This window comes from Oncorhynchus keta, chromosome 30 (assembly GCF_023373465.1).
Source record: "Oncorhynchus keta strain PuntledgeMale-10-30-2019 chromosome 30, Oket_V2, whole genome shotgun sequence".
In the NCBI taxonomy this organism is placed as follows: domain Eukaryota; kingdom Metazoa; phylum Chordata; class Actinopteri; order Salmoniformes; family Salmonidae; genus Oncorhynchus; species Oncorhynchus keta.
Genome location: NC_068450.1, coordinates 57,851,417 through 57,869,560, shown reverse-complemented (window position 1 = coordinate 57,869,560; position 18,144 = coordinate 57,851,417). Strand labels below are relative to the sequence as shown.

General features: G+C 42.0%; 1 protein-coding gene and 1 pseudogene across 1 annotated transcript; both read right to left on the bottom strand.

Annotated features, from left to right (window-relative positions):
• Positions 1-2,165: 2,165 nt before the first annotated feature.
• Positions 2,166-6,211, bottom strand: LOC118363143 (T-box brain protein 1-like; annotated as a pseudogene).
• A 755-nt stretch (positions 6,212-6,966) lies between these two features.
• LOC118363808 (26S proteasome non-ATPase regulatory subunit 14) lies at positions 6,967-18,131 on the bottom strand. The gene is made up of 11 exons (XM_035745047.2): positions 17,966-18,131; positions 17,207-17,256; positions 15,362-15,433; positions 15,145-15,264; positions 14,953-15,023; positions 14,549-14,699; positions 8,517-8,624; positions 8,344-8,418; positions 7,935-8,060; positions 7,263-7,325; positions 6,967-7,145 (listed from the first exon to the last, which is right to left on the bottom strand). Exons 2-11 carry the CDS (start codon positions 17,252-17,254, stop codon positions 7,047-7,049), a joined length of 933 nt encoding a protein of 310 aa, XP_035600940.1. The 5' UTR covers positions 17,255-17,256; positions 17,966-18,131; the 3' UTR covers positions 6,967-7,046.
• Between the last annotated feature and the right edge of the window lie 13 nt (positions 18,132-18,144).

The window sequence follows — 18,144 nt, the reverse complement described above, 5'->3', positions numbered from 1 at the left end:
TTAAGGCTGGGCCTGTATTTGCATGTCAAAGTGCTTAAAGTGCATATTAGTCCAACCCTAGATATTTGGAGGCAGAGTTGTGGACAATTTTGTTGGTAAGCCCCCATTTAATCTGAGTGACTCCTGTTTCCACCTTGAGCCATTTCAGTGCTTCAAAGTGAGAGGGTTCAAAGTGTATACGAGCTGGAACTTTCAGATCTAATCTAATCTTATTCTGAGGTCTGATGCTTATGCCTGATACCCTGGGGGGGACTGCTGTGCCAAGAGGCACACTGCATAACCACAATGAAATTGCACTGCACGGTTGTTCTATGCAGAAATCGAGATTTCCTGATTCAAATGCGTGTGCGGACTCATTCATTTAAATTCTAGATGACAGACAGTGAAGGGGAAACAAATACATTTTTGACATGGATACATTCTAAAATGTCAACCAAAAGTGTATGAAAAAGCCCTTTGAAGGGCAGGATCAAGTCCATATATTGTCTCCTTCCAGCACTATAAACGGCTCTTGCTCCAGCCCCAGAGGAACTGAGATGAGTATATGATAAGTATTTATACATGTACATTTTAGCAGAAGCTCTAATCCAGAGCGACTAACAGTAGTGAGTACATACATTTTCGTACTGGTCCCCCATGGGAATCGAACCCACAACTCTGGCGTTGCATGTGTCATGCTCTTCCAACTAAGCCACAATGTGTATATGAAGATGTCTGAACAACTTAAGCCATGACCTGGTAAGAAATCCAAAGTTAGGATATGCAATTGAAGATGATTACCAAAGAAAAAGGTTTGTTATTTGTATAGGCAATTAAACAGTAGAAGTGTAGCCTAAACCAGTCAAGTTTTGATTCACACCTGACATCTTCACAACAGGTTGAGCAGTCGATGGTAGACTGATGTTTCCAATGGGCCTCTCCAGCAGCCTTGCTTCAGGAAGTCAGTCAGAAGGCTGGTCTTGGGGAAGGGCTGCTCTAGTAGAAATGGGAGAATATATAACAAATATTTATAGATCCCCTTTAGCTTTTTTTGGAGGCTGGTTTGACAGCATACCATTACATTTTTTGGATACTCACCCCTTTTTGATTAGGCTAAAAAGCAAGTGAACGTGTTTCTGTTGCTCATTAATTAAAAATATATATATATCATTCTTGGGGGGTGTGGTTCGATGTGGCCGTTCATGATGTTTGTCCCCCATGGGTCACCATAGGAACAAACTCAATACTTTTTCAAAATAGTGAGAATATATATATTTTTTAAATCTGTAATTAATTTGGACGTTTTTGCAGGTTTTAGTAGGTCAGTTGTGTGTTTGGTGCAGTATTTCTCAAGTAAAAAAATGCCTGACGTGTTGTCACTGATGGTATGTCAGGCTCGATGGTCTGTTTAGTTTCTACCGTTGTGACAAGATTGAGTAGGTCTACTACAGCTCCATCTAATGGACAGTGTCTGGGGAAAACAGTTGTTTAGGCTTAACTACAATGCTACAGTTGTCAACCTCTCTTTTCCTAACCTTAACCTCATTCTCCTAGCCTGTTATGTTAATTCTAACCTGCCACGTTACCTGCTATGTAAACAGTCCCTGGTTTGGGATTGGGCCACGACTACTTTCTGTTAATCTCTCATAGAAAGACAACTCGAAAAACAACTCGTAAACATCCAGTTTGGCTGAGTTTCCCACTTGGAAATTATCATAAACAACCAATAGGAAGCTCTATGCAAATAATGTACGTTATATTTAAATATGTAAACACAGCTGAACAAATTGCGCAAGATTTTTGTTCTGGGCTAACCGAGATTAATTGTTTTATTAAATACCTCAATGACGGTTAAAAGTAACTGTCCAGTGAAAATGTCACTTTTAAAGGTTTTTGTTAGCTCATACTCAAATAATGTTGTTGACTCGTCCTATACTCGTATTTGAAGCCAAAGCATACATTTGAGAAAAAAAAAAAACATTTAAAAAATGCCTACAATTTCCGCACATAATGTAAAGTCAGGTTGGCTCATTGGCGGAGTTGGCCAATCAGCGCTTGACTTGTCATTAATATTTTTAATGACCTGTATACACCCCCACTAATATGCCCCCACCATTGTGTTATTGGGGTATGCCCACACCATTCAAACACCAAAAAGCTTATTTTCAACATATTTAATTATCATCTTTTGAAATGAAAAGTATTTCACTCATATTGTCAATTATAGGTCATATTTCATAGAAATCTGGAAACACTGGGCAGTTACTTTAACACTAAAATATTTTATTTTTAAAGAAGACTTCAAGATTCGCCGAATAAATGAGTTATTTGACTAATTTAAAATACATATGTTGAATCAACTATGTGAGTACAACAATACACACATTAAACATTATCAAGGATTAAAAAACAAGTTCAGATTACTTATATCCATTGTGGTCCTCATGAATATCTTTCATCTGGAGTTTGCTCCATTCTTCACGCATCTGCAAGCAAAGCAGCAACCGCAGTAATACACCTTCATACTAGGTATAAGAGAAAAGGAATTGCAATTTATCCATCTGCTTTTAATCCAATTTATATTTTTAAATAATGAATTATTGTACATCCTATCAAAGACTACAACAAATTCCCTCTTGACCTTCTTGCGTTGGGTATTGATGTATGAATATGTCCTTTGAAGCATTGGGCTACTTACTTTAAGTACAGTTGTTATAGCTCAGAACTTTTTTTTTTTTTTTTTTTTTTTTTTGCACAAGTAAAGACATTGTGGATCCTATATAGCCTACTAAAGCCAGCACAATAAAACATAATGCCAATGAAACTCAATGCAGGCTAAGACATGAACACGTTCCAAAAATGTATTCAACAAATCAAAAATCAATCAAATCAGTCAAATTAGAAAACAGGATTCAATGAAAACATCTAGAGTGGGACTACAGCTAATGTTAAATATATACATTATTATAGCTTAAATAGACTATTTTGACGTTAACATTTTAATACTTCAGTCATATCCACAGCCCACTGTAGGCTAATCCAAAAATGCAGTCTAATGAAAAAAACGAATGAACGATGTCCAGGTGGGTATTTAAACAGTTCTCGTTGATGCCAATAACCTAGGATGGGATCTCTTCAATTCAGTTTATGTCTCTATCCAACTAGACTCCGAGATATCTTGTGGTTTTGCGTCTTCAGAGACACCCGTTGGCAAACTCTCCTTTGAAAGTGAGAGGACCTCGTCAAAGTTCGCAGTACCAACAGCGTGTCCATTAGTCCAGCAGGACAGAGCCGGGCTAGACGCACCGCAATACTGGGGTGAGGTACGCGCAAAATCCGTTGGTTCTGCGTAATAAGCAAGGGCTCTACCCGAACTGTCCGTTGCGGACAACTGTAGGGCCTTTCCAGCTGCTGCATATGACAGCAAAGTGGCCGTGTTTCCAGTCGCGTCATTTGTGCGGGAGGCATAGTCCAGTCTGTTGTTTGTCGGTGTCACAAACCATCTCGGGGATGCCGCCATCGTGTCCTCCTCGCTGGTTTGCGGTGACAGCATGCTGTTAGTTAAGGGGACGTTATAGTCTAGTCCAGACGTAGCTCCTGCGCTAGGGCGGAAACAGGACTTGGCATAAGTGCTGACGAATTGGTGCTGAAGGAAAGAATTAGCAAGAGCATATCTGGCACCCGGCACAAACTGAGCGTAGGTCGAGTCACTCGGTGATGGCGTCAACCGGTCACTATCGTAGCCTGTGTAGATTCTAGACATATCCAAAACAATCAATTAGGAAATTTAAAAATAATACAGATGAGAAAGACCTCAAATAAAACGTTTCCACAAGTATGAAGTAACAATGGCATGCAATTATAAAACACATTTAAAAAGAACTCCAGAGGTCTTACACCATTAAACCTAATTCAGATCCAATAGTTTCTTACATTCGATGTAAAAAAAAAACGAACTATTTGAAGAGCATATTGGCAAAAATATCGAACTTGTCTCTCCACGTGAATTCTGACAAGTAACCTCATAAATGTCCAATGGAACAAAAACAAGCGTGTATCCAAATCCGTAATGCTTTTTCATGATCGTTTACATCAGAATGTTGTCCTTAACTTAAAGCTGGTATTGAAGAAATCCTTTTTTTTAAACTATGGTTGTTTTAGGAGTGACAGTATCGTCACCAATAAAACGGGATTAAAGTCGTGCGTAAAGCAGTCTAATCTCGAAACAATCCACATTAAATGTGTTCATATTCGAGTTACAATTTGAGATTCGAATAATTCAAATAGAATACTGTTTAAATAATGTAAGGCTATTAAAAAAAATAACACGGGCTAGGCTAATCTATTTTTACTTACTTGTCATAATTGTCCCGAAAACCTTTTGCGAAAGGATTGTGGTCTATTTTCAGCTGTGTTATCTGAAAGAGGAAAATAACATTAAAAATTTGTGAACCACTTTTACCCAATTAGGAAAAATGTTGCCTAGCCCCAATTAAGAAAATAAATCAATATTTGAAGGAACGAATTTCCTTACGTCTGTGTTCTGGTATGCTGTGACTGCAACGAATTGCGTCTCGGGGAACGTAAATGATTGTCTGGGTTGACTTGCGTTCTCGGCCCCATCCTCGTGCACCTCGACCACATTAAGACGGGGTTGGTACCTATGGAGGGACTGAACGACAACCATCTGAACAGAGGACATGAAAAACAGGTGTTAATTGGGGCATCTGTGATCATCTCTAGAGACAAAGAACAACTTCAGGATGATTTTTTTTCTCACTAAATACAAAAAAATGTATGAGAATAAATTCTGAATTATTTCATACAATATGGTTGATAAATGCATAAAACATAATTTTGTAAATAAAATCTCTCAATGCAACGTCTCCAGACTTGAATATAGCATATTTTCAAGACCTCTTTCACCTTATATATGTATTTGGGACTGTACGAAATTAGGACAATATTAAAAACTTACCTGCCCTGCACTTTCCAATGCCCCTTTATTATTTGCCAATTTCAGTTTTCCAAAAGAAATTTCTTGACGCATCCAGTGCGCGCCGGTGTTCGGAGAGTCTGGATGCATGTAGGCCTTGTTCCCTATACATTAATTATTGAAGACATTACTCACTTTTGTTGCCAGAAAACCTCACTTGGAGAGAATAGAAGGGGGAAAAGAAAAGTAAAATCACTTGCCTGTCCCATTCGAGTCAGCTTTGCCGCAGGGTACCCACTGTCCTCCTTGGAACCGCCAGTGATTAGGGTCCGCGAGACTGACGTCCACAAAAATATTGTAATTTGCCGTCGGATCAAGCCCAGATATATTAAAGCTCAGGAATGGAAACATTCGACTGGAAGTAGAAAAAAGATTAATAGGAATTTTATTTCCTTTACAAATTCCTAAAAAAATTACTTAGAGAACGAAAATAATTATAATTTGAACTATTGCTGTGGCCATAATTTGTTAGTTAACCCCACGCGGTTTTAATAAACACGTCAATCTACTTCGTCCAAATAAGTCCGGCAGTTTGCCCACTATGTTGACATTAGCCAACATAACGGCAAGGGCGGCGAGAAAAGGAACGGGTCAATACTCACCGCCCCTGTTTAGTGATGATCATCTCTGTTTGGTGCCTGTGAAACGTGAGCCACAGAGCCCTGTTGCAGAGATAAACTTGCGCTTTACCAAAAACCATCCCGGTTTGCATTGCTGAGCTCTTGTGGAAAGCACCTCCTTGGTGGCCATGCCCATATGGCTGGGCGTAAAAGTATCCGGGCGCTGGGAAGCCTTGAGGTGACGTGGTGGTCAAGAGGCTATTATATGAGCCTTGCGTGACCACAGGATGGTGTGCCATGTAGTGACCCGAACTGGTGATGGCAAGGGCCGGGTAGGTGGCTCCGTGCAGTGTCCGGTGTGGGAACATGGTACCAGGCGAGGTAGCAGACGCGGGCTGAGCTTGGCTGGGCTGAGACGAGGGATACCGTTCCCCTGTAGATCCATGGAAGGTATGACGAATGTCAGAGACCGTCTCTTGAGCAGACTGCCTCCTGCTTCCCTTGTCGCCGTCACCAAATGAGTCCTCCGAGTCGATAAAGTCGTCTGCTTCTGACGGATTTGTCATCCCTGTGGTTTCTTTATTAGAACGTGTTAGGTTCTTCTATTCAGTTCAGCCCCTCACTAGAGGAGAGCATAGGGTGGTACTGGGTAGCGAGTTCAGACGTGTCTGAGATGTGGTAGTCGCTATCCATATTATTGGGCGTTGGATGTTGAGATGCGAAGATACTGGAGATGCGCAAGTAGCATTACGCGCAACACAAAAACCAATTTGGTTAAGGTTACGCGTATCACATGTAGGGAATATGAACTCTAAATACGCTTGGAACGAACCTAATGAAACGCCTACAGTTTTTACACTTTACATTACAGGAATAAGGTGAAGTAGCCTATATAACAGTTATAGATATTTCTCTGATCATGTTCGTTTTGCTGGACTGGAACAAAATACTGCTAATGTTATACCTCCTAGTACCATGTGGCAGGTAGATTATATATTTAAAACATATTTATAGCTAATGACAACATTCAGATATTTCCTTTTTTTAATCAGGAAGTATTACTCAATCTTGAAAGTGGGCATGTCTCACATCAAATGGGGGAGGGTAATTTTAGTGATTGGAAAACAAGGCTTCAAGGAGTATCAGAAGTGCCATCAACCATGGCATAACTAATTGAAAAATGACAGCTAGTGATAGCTGGCAGCTTGGCAAGATTCATAGGGTGTGTCAGAAATGCCACCCTATTCACAATATATGTGTAGTAGATTTGATCAGGGAACTACATAAGGATTAGTGTGCCATTTCAGATGCAGCCATTCTGTGTGTATGGACCAAAACATTCTCTCAGACACCCATCTGAGACCAGCCAGTCAAACCGCAACACATCACCCATGCTGCTGTTTTGTATTATAAGGATACAAGTCCACGGCCCACCTTTCATACACATTTATTTTTTATAAAACAAAACAAAGTTAGAATATGAACAGTTAAATGCAAGAGGGGCGGTGGCTTCACTGAAAGACCACAGTATCCAACATGGCGGCTAGGCACTGAACGATGTTGGACGTCATCAGGACATCGACGTGCTCCTCCAGGTGCCTCTTGGGATCCTGCGAGAAGAACACGGTAAACAGGTCAAGGAGGGTCATTGCAAATATTATACATGGACATTTATGATGTAGCTCGCAAAACAGAGATTGTGTTCAGGTTACAGCGAGGACGGATACCTGCTTTCCGACGTTCTTGATGGCCAGCTGCTCAGGGGTCATCTTATCCTCTTCTTCGACCGCCTGGGGTAGAACACAGGAACATTGATACTCACTCAGACGTTAACATTTAAAGCTGGGTTTTGTTCATTATGGCATGTAAAGGGAAAAAAAACTATTTGGAACAGAATACAAAAAAAGTATATTTATTTTATTTGACCTTTAATAAACACAAAACATACATCATACAAACATCAGTTGCATCACACCTGCCCAGAACACCATCACACATCTCCAGCGGCCACATCACTTTCCGCCACATGGCCTGAAACGCCAACATTTTGTTTCTCTCCCTAGCCCGCTCACTTTCAATAATAAATCATTCGATTTTTCCATTGTGTTAATGATGGCGGATTGATTGATTTCCAAGTTTTTTTCAAGATGAGTGATGAGAATAGAATCGTCCAACCCATCAGGTATCTCACTACACCCCCATGCGCCATGCCCATGTCTTGGAAATTGGTGTTTCTGATTGGACAAGTCCAGGTAGTCCCTCCCTGTTGTAGTCCATTTTATTCAATTTGAATACTAATGAACACCACCCATAACTCATGTAGTTTGCCCACGCTGACCCCTGGTCTCAAAATACTTCCAGGCCCTCCCACTTTCCCCTTCTGATCCCTGCCTGCTCACCTTGTTGTAGTTCTTGGCCAGCTCCAGCATCTCCTTGACGATGTTCTCGTTGAGCTTGCAGTGCTCGCTGTAGTCCTGCAGGGTCAGGCCCTCCATCCAGCTCTTCTTGTGTAGGTTCAACAGCATCTGGGAGGTCAAGGATCAAAAGTCACTCAAGGATCATATGTTAATGTGGCACATGCAACCAAGAGAGGATAGAGGCACCGTGTACGTATTGTTATGGCGCACAGAAGATGACATCACCTGTCATTCAGGAGAACATACAGTACGCATATTATGAAATGTCACTGTGGCGAAATCATAATTAACTCATTAAACTACGACAGTCAACAGTCCTCATCTTTTTCTGATATCATTCTATACTCCCCTTAAACAGATGTCATAATAGATTTTCAGAAATGTTTCACACCTTTTGCTCGAGTTCATTTTTCCTGTAGTTGATGGTGATGGAGTAGTAATGCCTGTTCAGTCCATGGATCAAAGCCTTGGAGGAGGACAACAGATGATTGAAATAAGAATAGAAACTCTACATTCACGTGCATGTTAAAAACACAGAGCTGGTCAGAGGCTCCATGGTCTTACCTGGATGGAGGGCTTGTTCAGATGGCCCAGGTTGGAGGTGGTTTGCCTGGGCTCGTGTCCCAGAACCATCATGTTGGCATTGATCAGCCGGAACGCATCGATAACAACCTGCCCGAAATAACAAGAAGAAGGAATCACGTGTTATCTCACAGAGAGCAGAGAAACAAAGTCCGTACCATTTGAAATTCAATTCCCGAACAGAAGAAGAAAAAACTGAAAAAAAATTGAAAGAATGCCAAGTAAGTAACACACTCTGCTTTGGATCTAAGCCATGAGGGTAACGTTGTGTGTGAGAATACTGTGAAAGGGAGAGTAGATGACTGGGGGAGGGAGGGAGATAGTGAACAGCAGATCAGGGACGGTACCAACTGCTGTAAGCAGGCTGTCACTCCAGATGTGTGTAAACGACACCGAAACCACAGCCGTGCCTGAGTGCAGGACATGTCCCTAGTCACATCCTATTACTAGACCCTGCGTTGCATCCTTCCAGGTGAGTAGACATTGCATAGCCATAGCAAGGCAAAGATATGCAACCATGCTTGGAGAGCCTCCGCCGGAACGCGGTTGTGTGAAAGCATGACAGGTGAGTAGCTCACGGTTACAGTCATGGTAAAACATTGATGGATTTATGGTGGACCTGACTTATACCTTTGTTTACTAGGATGTCACCCTGAGACCTGCATCCATACATTTTACTACAAAGCATAGGAGATTAGTGTGTTGAAACATTTAGCTGTTTTCTTTCACTGGTCCTGGCTGCCATAGCCAAGGATGAGGTACTTTCTTTTAATGACTTAATACCCGTGTCACTCCAAATTAACTCTAGGTTATCGTGTCTTGCATGGAAATTGGTCTCACGAAGGAAAGGTGCCGAGCACCGTGAAAAGACAAGCATTATTGTCATGTTCTGTGGTTATAGTGGCTGCTCATTGATAGACCATAATGGATTGTGTACAATGAGATTCCGAGTGGCAGACAGAGTGACGAGAGACAGTGAACGTGACCGGGAAGCAGGACACTGCCATGTTCTGAGCACATCAAGAGTAGGCTTCATCTTTCACAAGCAAGACTTGGCTGAGAGACCTTTTTCTCGAAGACAGAGGCGGTGAAACCTGCTAAAAACACAAATATGTCAAAATGAAGATTGGCAAACGTGCCCTGGTATTTGTAAGTTTGTAAAAATGTAATGTATATATTTTTATATTCTCTCTCACGCTTGGGTGGCAAAATATTAAGACTAAAAAGGTTAAGCCATCCCCTCGGTCATCAACACACTACTCTTAATAGCAATCTAATTAAATATCTTTATGAGATCGCCTGTGCTTCGGAACCATTTCTAATGTAAAACATTGGGGAGCTAACTTTCATTTCTAGTGGTGCACTCTCCTCTGAGCGGAGATCACACATTGAGATGGAATTGGCTCTCACATTCACAGACAGCTCTGTGGAGGTGATAATAGACAGCTCCCTGCAGCACAGAGGCAGGAGCAGATGGAGGAAGTGCCATATGGGGCCCGTGAGGGTGGAAGAGAGAGAAAGAAACATAACAAGGAAAGGAGGGTGGTGGGGATGGGGAGGGGGGTGTATGATCAGTTCTAGATGAAGACGTCTCAATCCCAGGAAATCTGAGTAAACAACCTTAGATGACTACACACGCTGTTAACTCAAATCGTTAGAGATTTTAGCTTCCACCCAGTCAGCCAACCACTGATTTTATTATTGGATTGATTTAAGTTTGCACCCACAAGAAAGTCAACCTGTCACACAATTGGCATACAAATTAAATTAGAACATTGCTAAATATAAAAGATAGTCAAATCACCAGTCCATTCACAACATTGGCAGGTGCCATCACAATCATGGTGGTTCAGGGACGCAAACTGATGAAGGCCCAAAAAGGTGAGAAATATTTTTTGCGGGAAAAAAAAAAAAAAAAAAAATCTGTGTAAACGCCTGTTCCCATTTTCTGTACGTGTGCTGCACAAAAACCCGATAGTCACACCTCTACTCAATACAACACTCTACTCAATACAACACATTGAATTTAGCTTCACACTTTTTACTGTATAATAAAAAAGGCTACTGCAGAAAATAGCTGATTTGCTCATATCCAAAGGCCTACCTATGATCGGGCAGGAGGAACGTAGTTAGGAATACAACTGCATAATGATCTGCATTTTCATCGTGACAGTATGGGGAAAACACACTAGGCCTATATGAAACCATATTTAGCATAGTCTTCAGACAACTTTAAATGCATAGCCTACACACACTCCTTACCTGCCACATACCCACCCTCCCAAATGTTTTTGTTTTTTTACCTTTAGTTAACCAGGCAAGTCAGTTAAGAACATATTCTTATTTTCAATGACGGCCTGGGAACAGTGGGTTAACTGCCTGTTCAGGGGCAGAACGACATATATTGTACCTTGTCAGCTCGGGGTTTGAACTCGCAACCTTCCGGTTACTAGTCCAACGCTCTAACCACTAGGCTACGCTGCCGCACCAAACAGAATTTAAAGTGAAACTGTTTCATATCTGCAAAGTAACTCAAGCACTGTCAGACAGACAACCATAATATGAAAAATATAAAATTCCCAGTTTATGCTAGAAAACCAACTTTATAAGAGGTTTTAAAAATAGGCTATACTTGACTCAGAATTCCATGATGTATAGTAAGGCATTATTGGCAGAATAGATGGATGCAGTTCAATGGACAATTAATATAATTCACCAATACATTTCTTGGTGGTCCAGAATATATTGCTATCAGGTTGTAAAGCAAAGCCGGCCTGGTACATCGTTTGTTGCCTCCACCCATTCAGGATGCACTGTTTCAGTTTCAATGAGTGAATATTTTCAAACTATACGGTCACGCCATTCATCCTCCAACATCACATTTCAGCATAATAATACACTTCCCCATGTCGCAAGGATCTGTACACAATTCCTGGAAGCTGAAAATGTCCCAGTTCTTTCATGGTCTGCATACTCACCAGACATGTCATTCATTGAGCATGTTTGGGATGCTCTGAATCGACGTGTACGACAGCGTGTTCCAGTTCCTGCCAACATCTTCGCACAACCATTGAAGAGGAGTGGGACAACATTTCACAATCAACAGCCTGATCAACTCCACGCAAAGGAGATGTCACGCTGCATGACGCAAATGGTGGTCACACCAGATACTGACTGTCTTCTGATCAACACCAACTTTTAAAAAAAAAACGGTATCTGTGACCAGATGCATATCTGTATTTCCAGTCATGTGAAATCCCTAGATCAGGGCCTAATGGGGCAGCACTCCGTTCACATCAGCAAACCGCTCACAAACACAACACCATACACGTGGTCTGCGGTTGTGAGCCCGGTTGGACATACTACCAAATTCGTTGGAGGCGGCTTATGGTAGAGAAATGACCATTCAATTCTCTGGCAACAGCTCTGGGGACTTTACTGCAGTCAACAAGAAATGTGAACCGCTTTGCTAGCTAGCTCTTTTGAATTTGAACGACGTCCACAATAAGCATATCGCTTAGTTCCGTTTGTATATATTTTGCATCAATCAAATGGGCGGGAAGGCAGGTTTCCATTCAGTTGTCAAAACGTGAGTTGGGACAAGCATGCATTGACAGGCAAGCTGCAGAAGGACGAGCAGGCTAATATTCCCCATCATTTATCAGTGCAATTGAGACGGCCAACTAGCTGAAAGTTTGAGAGGTTTTATCTAATGTTCCCTCGTTAGATTCAGCTCATCACGTTCTGGCTAGTTGCATAGGCAACGGAGGGAGAGAGAGCCTAACTTTAAGGTTGCTTGATCATTGGACTGAAGTTGCCAAATGTAAGAGGACTCCCGTGGTATTTACATATTTGCCGAAATAATCCATCCAGATGTATTTTATGGCTTTTGGCGTATGCGTTCTAATGATAAAAAGTCACGCTGCTGCTAATTCCTGTAAACACACAGTCCAGTTCAAAATGAATGACGGCAGGCCCGCGTGGCAAATGGCTTATTTGCATATAGGCCTACTGCAACTGATTGGCTATGGCGCACTGAATTGCGAAGACTTCAGGTTTTAGTTACTGCAGTGTCTTAATTATCCAAACGCACGGCCGCTTTCCCACTTTTCACAAATGCCTTAATATAAGCCATTCCCAAACATTCTATGAATTTATGAAAACGACCGTATCTAAGCGCTCGCTTGTCAGAAAATGTAAAACGGTGTCATTCTTCCTGGGGGTGTATATGATCCGATTTGAATAAGATTTCATGTTGCTAAAACGCTGTCAGTTACAATTTAAGGAACACCAGAAAAAGAGTGCCATCCAAAATGCGCATAGCCATGGTACCATGCTAGCTAGCCAGGTAACATCACTAAACAAGGTTGTTTGTTATCAAACCAAAAACGTGGGCCCTTGAGTAGTTTAAAACCGCACGCGTCATGGTTAAAGATATTGTACAGGAGGGGGCGTGCTGAACTACTTTAGCACCGCTGTGCCTTGGTTATTATGTACGAGGCTGAGCAGAGTACCGTAGATCACTAGTCATGTTAAAAAATTTGTTTTGCACAACCGAGTTGATTTTCTACAACCAGTAACCAATTAAATACGTAAAAATATTTCTATAAATGAATTCATAGGCTACCATTTCATCCCTGACGAAAATATCGGCCTGGTCCCGACACATCTACGGTTGCTAGCCAATGGTGTGAAGTCTAGATGCCTTTTACAGTGAAGATCCAGGTAATGAATTGTCTTGACATTACTTCTCCTTGCATCCAGTCTAAAATTTAGTTTTCGACAACGAAGGCTTTGTACAAACGTTTGTCTCTTGACATTTATAATTGTATTTTAACCTCCCTTTCTGATCTTGTCTCATCGCTTCAACTTCCGAACTGGCTCGGGAGGCAAAGGTTGAGTCATGCGTCCTCCAAAACATGACCTGCCAATGCTTGTTTTGACCAACCCCTCGTAGACGAAATTACCTCAAATGTGCGCTAATTCATGGTAGAAAGTAGCTCCGGTAATGTGGAGCATAACCTTTGAGTGGTTTGGCATAGAATCTCACGGCGTTCAGTGATGTAAAGGCACAAGTAGGCCTTTCACTGTGCTCTTTTTTTCCTCTATAGCAGTGGCACTCAGAGGCTGCATGACAGCGAAGCCTAGTCAGACCGGCCTGCTTGCTCTTACAGGTGAAATGAAAAGATTACTATCCACTTCGCTCACGCTGTGAGCCACTCCAATAATTAAGCAAATGTAACAAACCCCATCACTGTCTGCACACACCACCTCTCCATCACGGCTAAATTACATTTTAAAAAACTGACAAGAGATGCGCAGAAAGTATGGCGTGAGAAAAGCAGCTGAGTAGGCTAACGCAAGCTGGTTGCTCACAACAGTCACATTTGATATTGCATGAAACACTCATTCTGATATGACCTCACGCTCGGATATTCTATTTGTAGGACGCATTCGGTTCTCAGTTATTCATTTCGATAAGCGAAGCATACACCATTATTCATTGAAAAGAGTATTGGGACATCACGCCTCCAATATACACTGTTGTGCAGCTACCTGCCTGCGCTACCATGCTGGGTTTAGTAATACAGCATCCAAGTCACTCCCTCGCTTCCTCCAATGCATATACGTGTTCCAGTAGGTTATTACACACACAGTAAAGTAAGCCGAGGCAAGCGTGTGGTAATGTTATCTTGCCAACTTAGATGCTAATGTAGCTAGCTAACATTAACAACTGTGTAATAATTTGCGCCATAGGAACATACATCCTCCTTATCAACTATAATCACAGCACTATTTTGCAGCCATGTTGCATTCCAAATTTCCCAATCAGACCCCCCCAGACAGTTATTTTTATGGATCTACAAAGTTCACGTGGATGACCTATTTTGAGAACAAAAATTTAAAACAGCCCGCATCCTGGTTAATTGAAATTGTACACGAGAGGTGTACTGCTGAACTACTTTTTTAGCACCGCTGTGATGAGTTGGCATCCCTATGGTTGTTGGACGTACCTTTCCTTTCACGCTCTGGATGGGGTCCACCACCACGGCCACGGCTCTCTCCGACAGGGCCTCGAAACTCTGCTGGGTGTTGATGTCAACGCCGGACAGCCAGCAGCCAAACCCGGGGTGACTGTGGTACCAGCCAACCACCATCTCTGGTCTAGTTGGAGGAGCCACAGCAATGACAACCACCTCAATTATTTTAGTTCCACACTATTACTGCACAGATACCTTTCTTCATGTCTATTTTACACATTTCGTTTTATTGTTAGAAATTAAATTTTTCTGTTTTTAGTGTATCCTGGAGTGGAGAGCATTTACAGTGTGACTTTGTCCGGTAGAAGCTATGCCAAATCAACAGTCGTGTTCTAACTAATATGTTTTATATTAGTAAGTCGTCCATATGCATTTACCTGCCAGTCTGCTTAAGCATATCCAACATTTTAGCTTGGAAGACGGGGTCCACGGCCTCCACACTGACACCCTGTCGGAGAGAGAAGTGCTATTACGCAAACAACGGTGGAGAAAACATCACACGCATAACTGTAGAGTTACTCAACATTGTCCTGCGAGGTCTGTTAGGGGAAATGACTGGGAAAACGTACAGTTCCTGACTGCGGCATGGCGAACACGTCAATCACTCGCACAGTGTAGTCGTCCACAAACTCGCCCAGCATCAAACCCATGACCTCCATGGGCACACCGGCACGCCCGTGCTTCAGCATCTGAATGAGATGGAAATACATGGTGAGACGTAGACGCCATGGACACACATCATGTAACTAGTCGGTATAAAATGGCAACTGTTTATTTCCTTCTTACCTTGAGCAGTGCCAGTGAAGAGATGTACACCTGCTCTGCAGTGTCTACGGCGGGGGCGTCTGTAGGTGGGCCCTATGGGGGAAATAACCGATTTTAGTCTAGTTTATCACGAAGAGCTGATTAGAATGACAAAATACAGCTTCACTGGAGTTTGTAATATATTAGTATTATATTATTGACAAACTGATGATCATTGTTTAAAGGGAGACTCAGCGAAATGACGTTGCCACGAGCGGCACCGCAGATATTGAGATGAGTGAGATGCAAAACTTCGCTCTCAGTGTCTGCGCATGTCCACGGTGAAGTTGAGCCTCGTGCTTCAACCCTCTTAGTTGTTGCAGAAATTGAGCCACTATGCTGTTTACTTTCTGCTTCTACGTCATATCGTTGAGTCTACCTTTAACATTTTGTTGACAATAAACACACCCTGCAATTTGACATTAGCCTAGCCACTAGCCAGTGAAAAACCCAGCAGCATCACACCAGTTTGAGTGTCAAGAACTGCATCTGGCACCTACTACGATACCCCATTCAAAAGCACTTAAATCTTTTGTCTTGCCCATTCACCCTCAACGGCACACATTCACAAGCCATGTCTCAATTGTCTCAAGGCTTAAAAATCCTTCTTTAAACCGTCTCATCTCCTTCATTTACACTGATTGAAGTGGATTTAGCAAGTCACATCAATAAGGGACCATAGCTTTCACCTGGTCAGTATCATGGAAAGAGCAGGTGTTCCTAATGTTTTGTACACTCAGTGTATGTATGTTCAATATCCTGAAAGTAATATTGTAATTTAAATGGTGCTCTGAAGCCCTGCATGTCAGAGAGGGAGAAGTTAAAAGAAGACACCCCCCTCTTTTTAACACCTCTGTAGGGTGCCAAGGCAGCCACTTACTGGAGGTGTTAATTGGCAAATCCAACGCCAGTCGGGAGCAAGCTCCTCATTGGCCTCGCCTCGCAAGGCTTGGCCGCTATGAACACAACAAAGTGGGCTCTTTTCTTTTCTCTCGCCAAAGAGCGCCCCGGGCCCTTGTGATTGGGCAGGGCTACACTAAAAACATGTTCCAACAAAGCATGCTCGATAATAGCGCAAGGGAGACAATGCAGTGATTAGGTGGCCTACACCATAATTCTTTACTTTCGATTAGGCTACTTAGAATCTGTTAATACATATTGAACAGAATGCCTTGATAATCTATTCTCATTATCCGTTTCACATGACAAAGACTGTAGAGCAAATAGGCTATAGCAAAGAAAACTATTAAACTTGGCAGAGAGGTTATTGAGGGAGGCAACCTCTCTGCATCTCAGTGCAAGAGGCGTCACTACAGCCCCTGGTTCGAATGCAGGCTGTATCACAGCTGGCCATGATTGAGAGTCCCACAGGGCGGCGCACAATTGACCGAGGGTCGTTCAGAGTTGGCCGTCATTTGTTCTTAACTGACTTGCCTAGTTCAATAACTGTTAAATAAATAAAACAAAATACATTTAACAATAACTCTTAACCTGATTGTGTGGACTATAGACCACACAACATACTAGCATTTACGATATTTAAGACAGCCGAGCTGTGCCAGGTCCTTTTCAGTCTGTGAATAAGAGCAACAAGGTCTACCCTGGCTATAGCCTCTCACTTTTAATTTGTAGTCGCTTCAGCCTATTCCACCCAACTCAGAATCACTCCCTGTTTGGTGATCAGGGATAAGATAGGTGTTGTAGATATATAGCTAGGATAGTTATAGCCCGATATTGGGGCTCTGATTCATTATTGAGTTAATGAGACAAGGTCTAAAGGCATTCCATAGCAACAGCGTGCGAGATAAGTCATGGTTGAAAACACACCTGACCCAGTCCAGGCATTCCTCCTCCAAGCCTCAGCAGCCTATCCATTTCTGTTGAGGGAAAACACAGCAATGAATGTCAACCCTATTTATCATCTTCAACCCTATTAGTTTCTAAACAATATGCGTTGTTGTTCATTCGTAAACTACAAAACAGTTGTTAATCCCTTTAACCAAAAGGCAGTCAAAAGAGCAGGATGGAATGACATGGCATAGTTTGCCAGTTAACGTTAATTGTCAGAAGACATGGTTGTGACAATCTGTTTCACATGTAGCCATCTGATGTTAATTATTCATCTGGAATGTCTGCTTTCATACAGCATCATCTAGCTATTATTCCTGACTATTATATAACTAGATATATTAAATTGTCTCATCACAAATTATTGATGACAGTAAAGTGACTACGCTAACTAACGACGTTGACAGTTAGCTACATATTATAGATAGTGGGCTAACGTTAATCGTCTAGCTGTCTAAGTTAATGTTATCCGCCAGAACAAAGAAAATAGTGTTAAACGCGGGATAACATTCTTTATAAAAAGAGTGGTCTCTGTACACTAACCAACATGTTTGACTAAGTTCGCTAACGTTAACCAGCTCGCTTGCTAGCGGTAACGTTAGCGACAGTTAACTAGCTAATGTTAGCTCTTTCATTACACGCGACAGTCGGAAAACAAAACTGACATAGCAACTTCTTCGGCACGGATTAATTGTTGCTAGGGTAGAGATATAAACATTTGTGGGAGTGGGATCTTACCTGTTCAAGATGTGAAAATGTTGGAAAGAATAGTCGTGTGTGCTAACTATTCAAGTCTCGCTTGCTACAATGAATCAGCCAGAATTCCTCAATCAAAACAAATTCGTCGGAACATTGGGTACTTCCGGCGCCTTGATGACCACTTCCACTCTCCGCTACATTCTGCTGTAGGTCGCTTT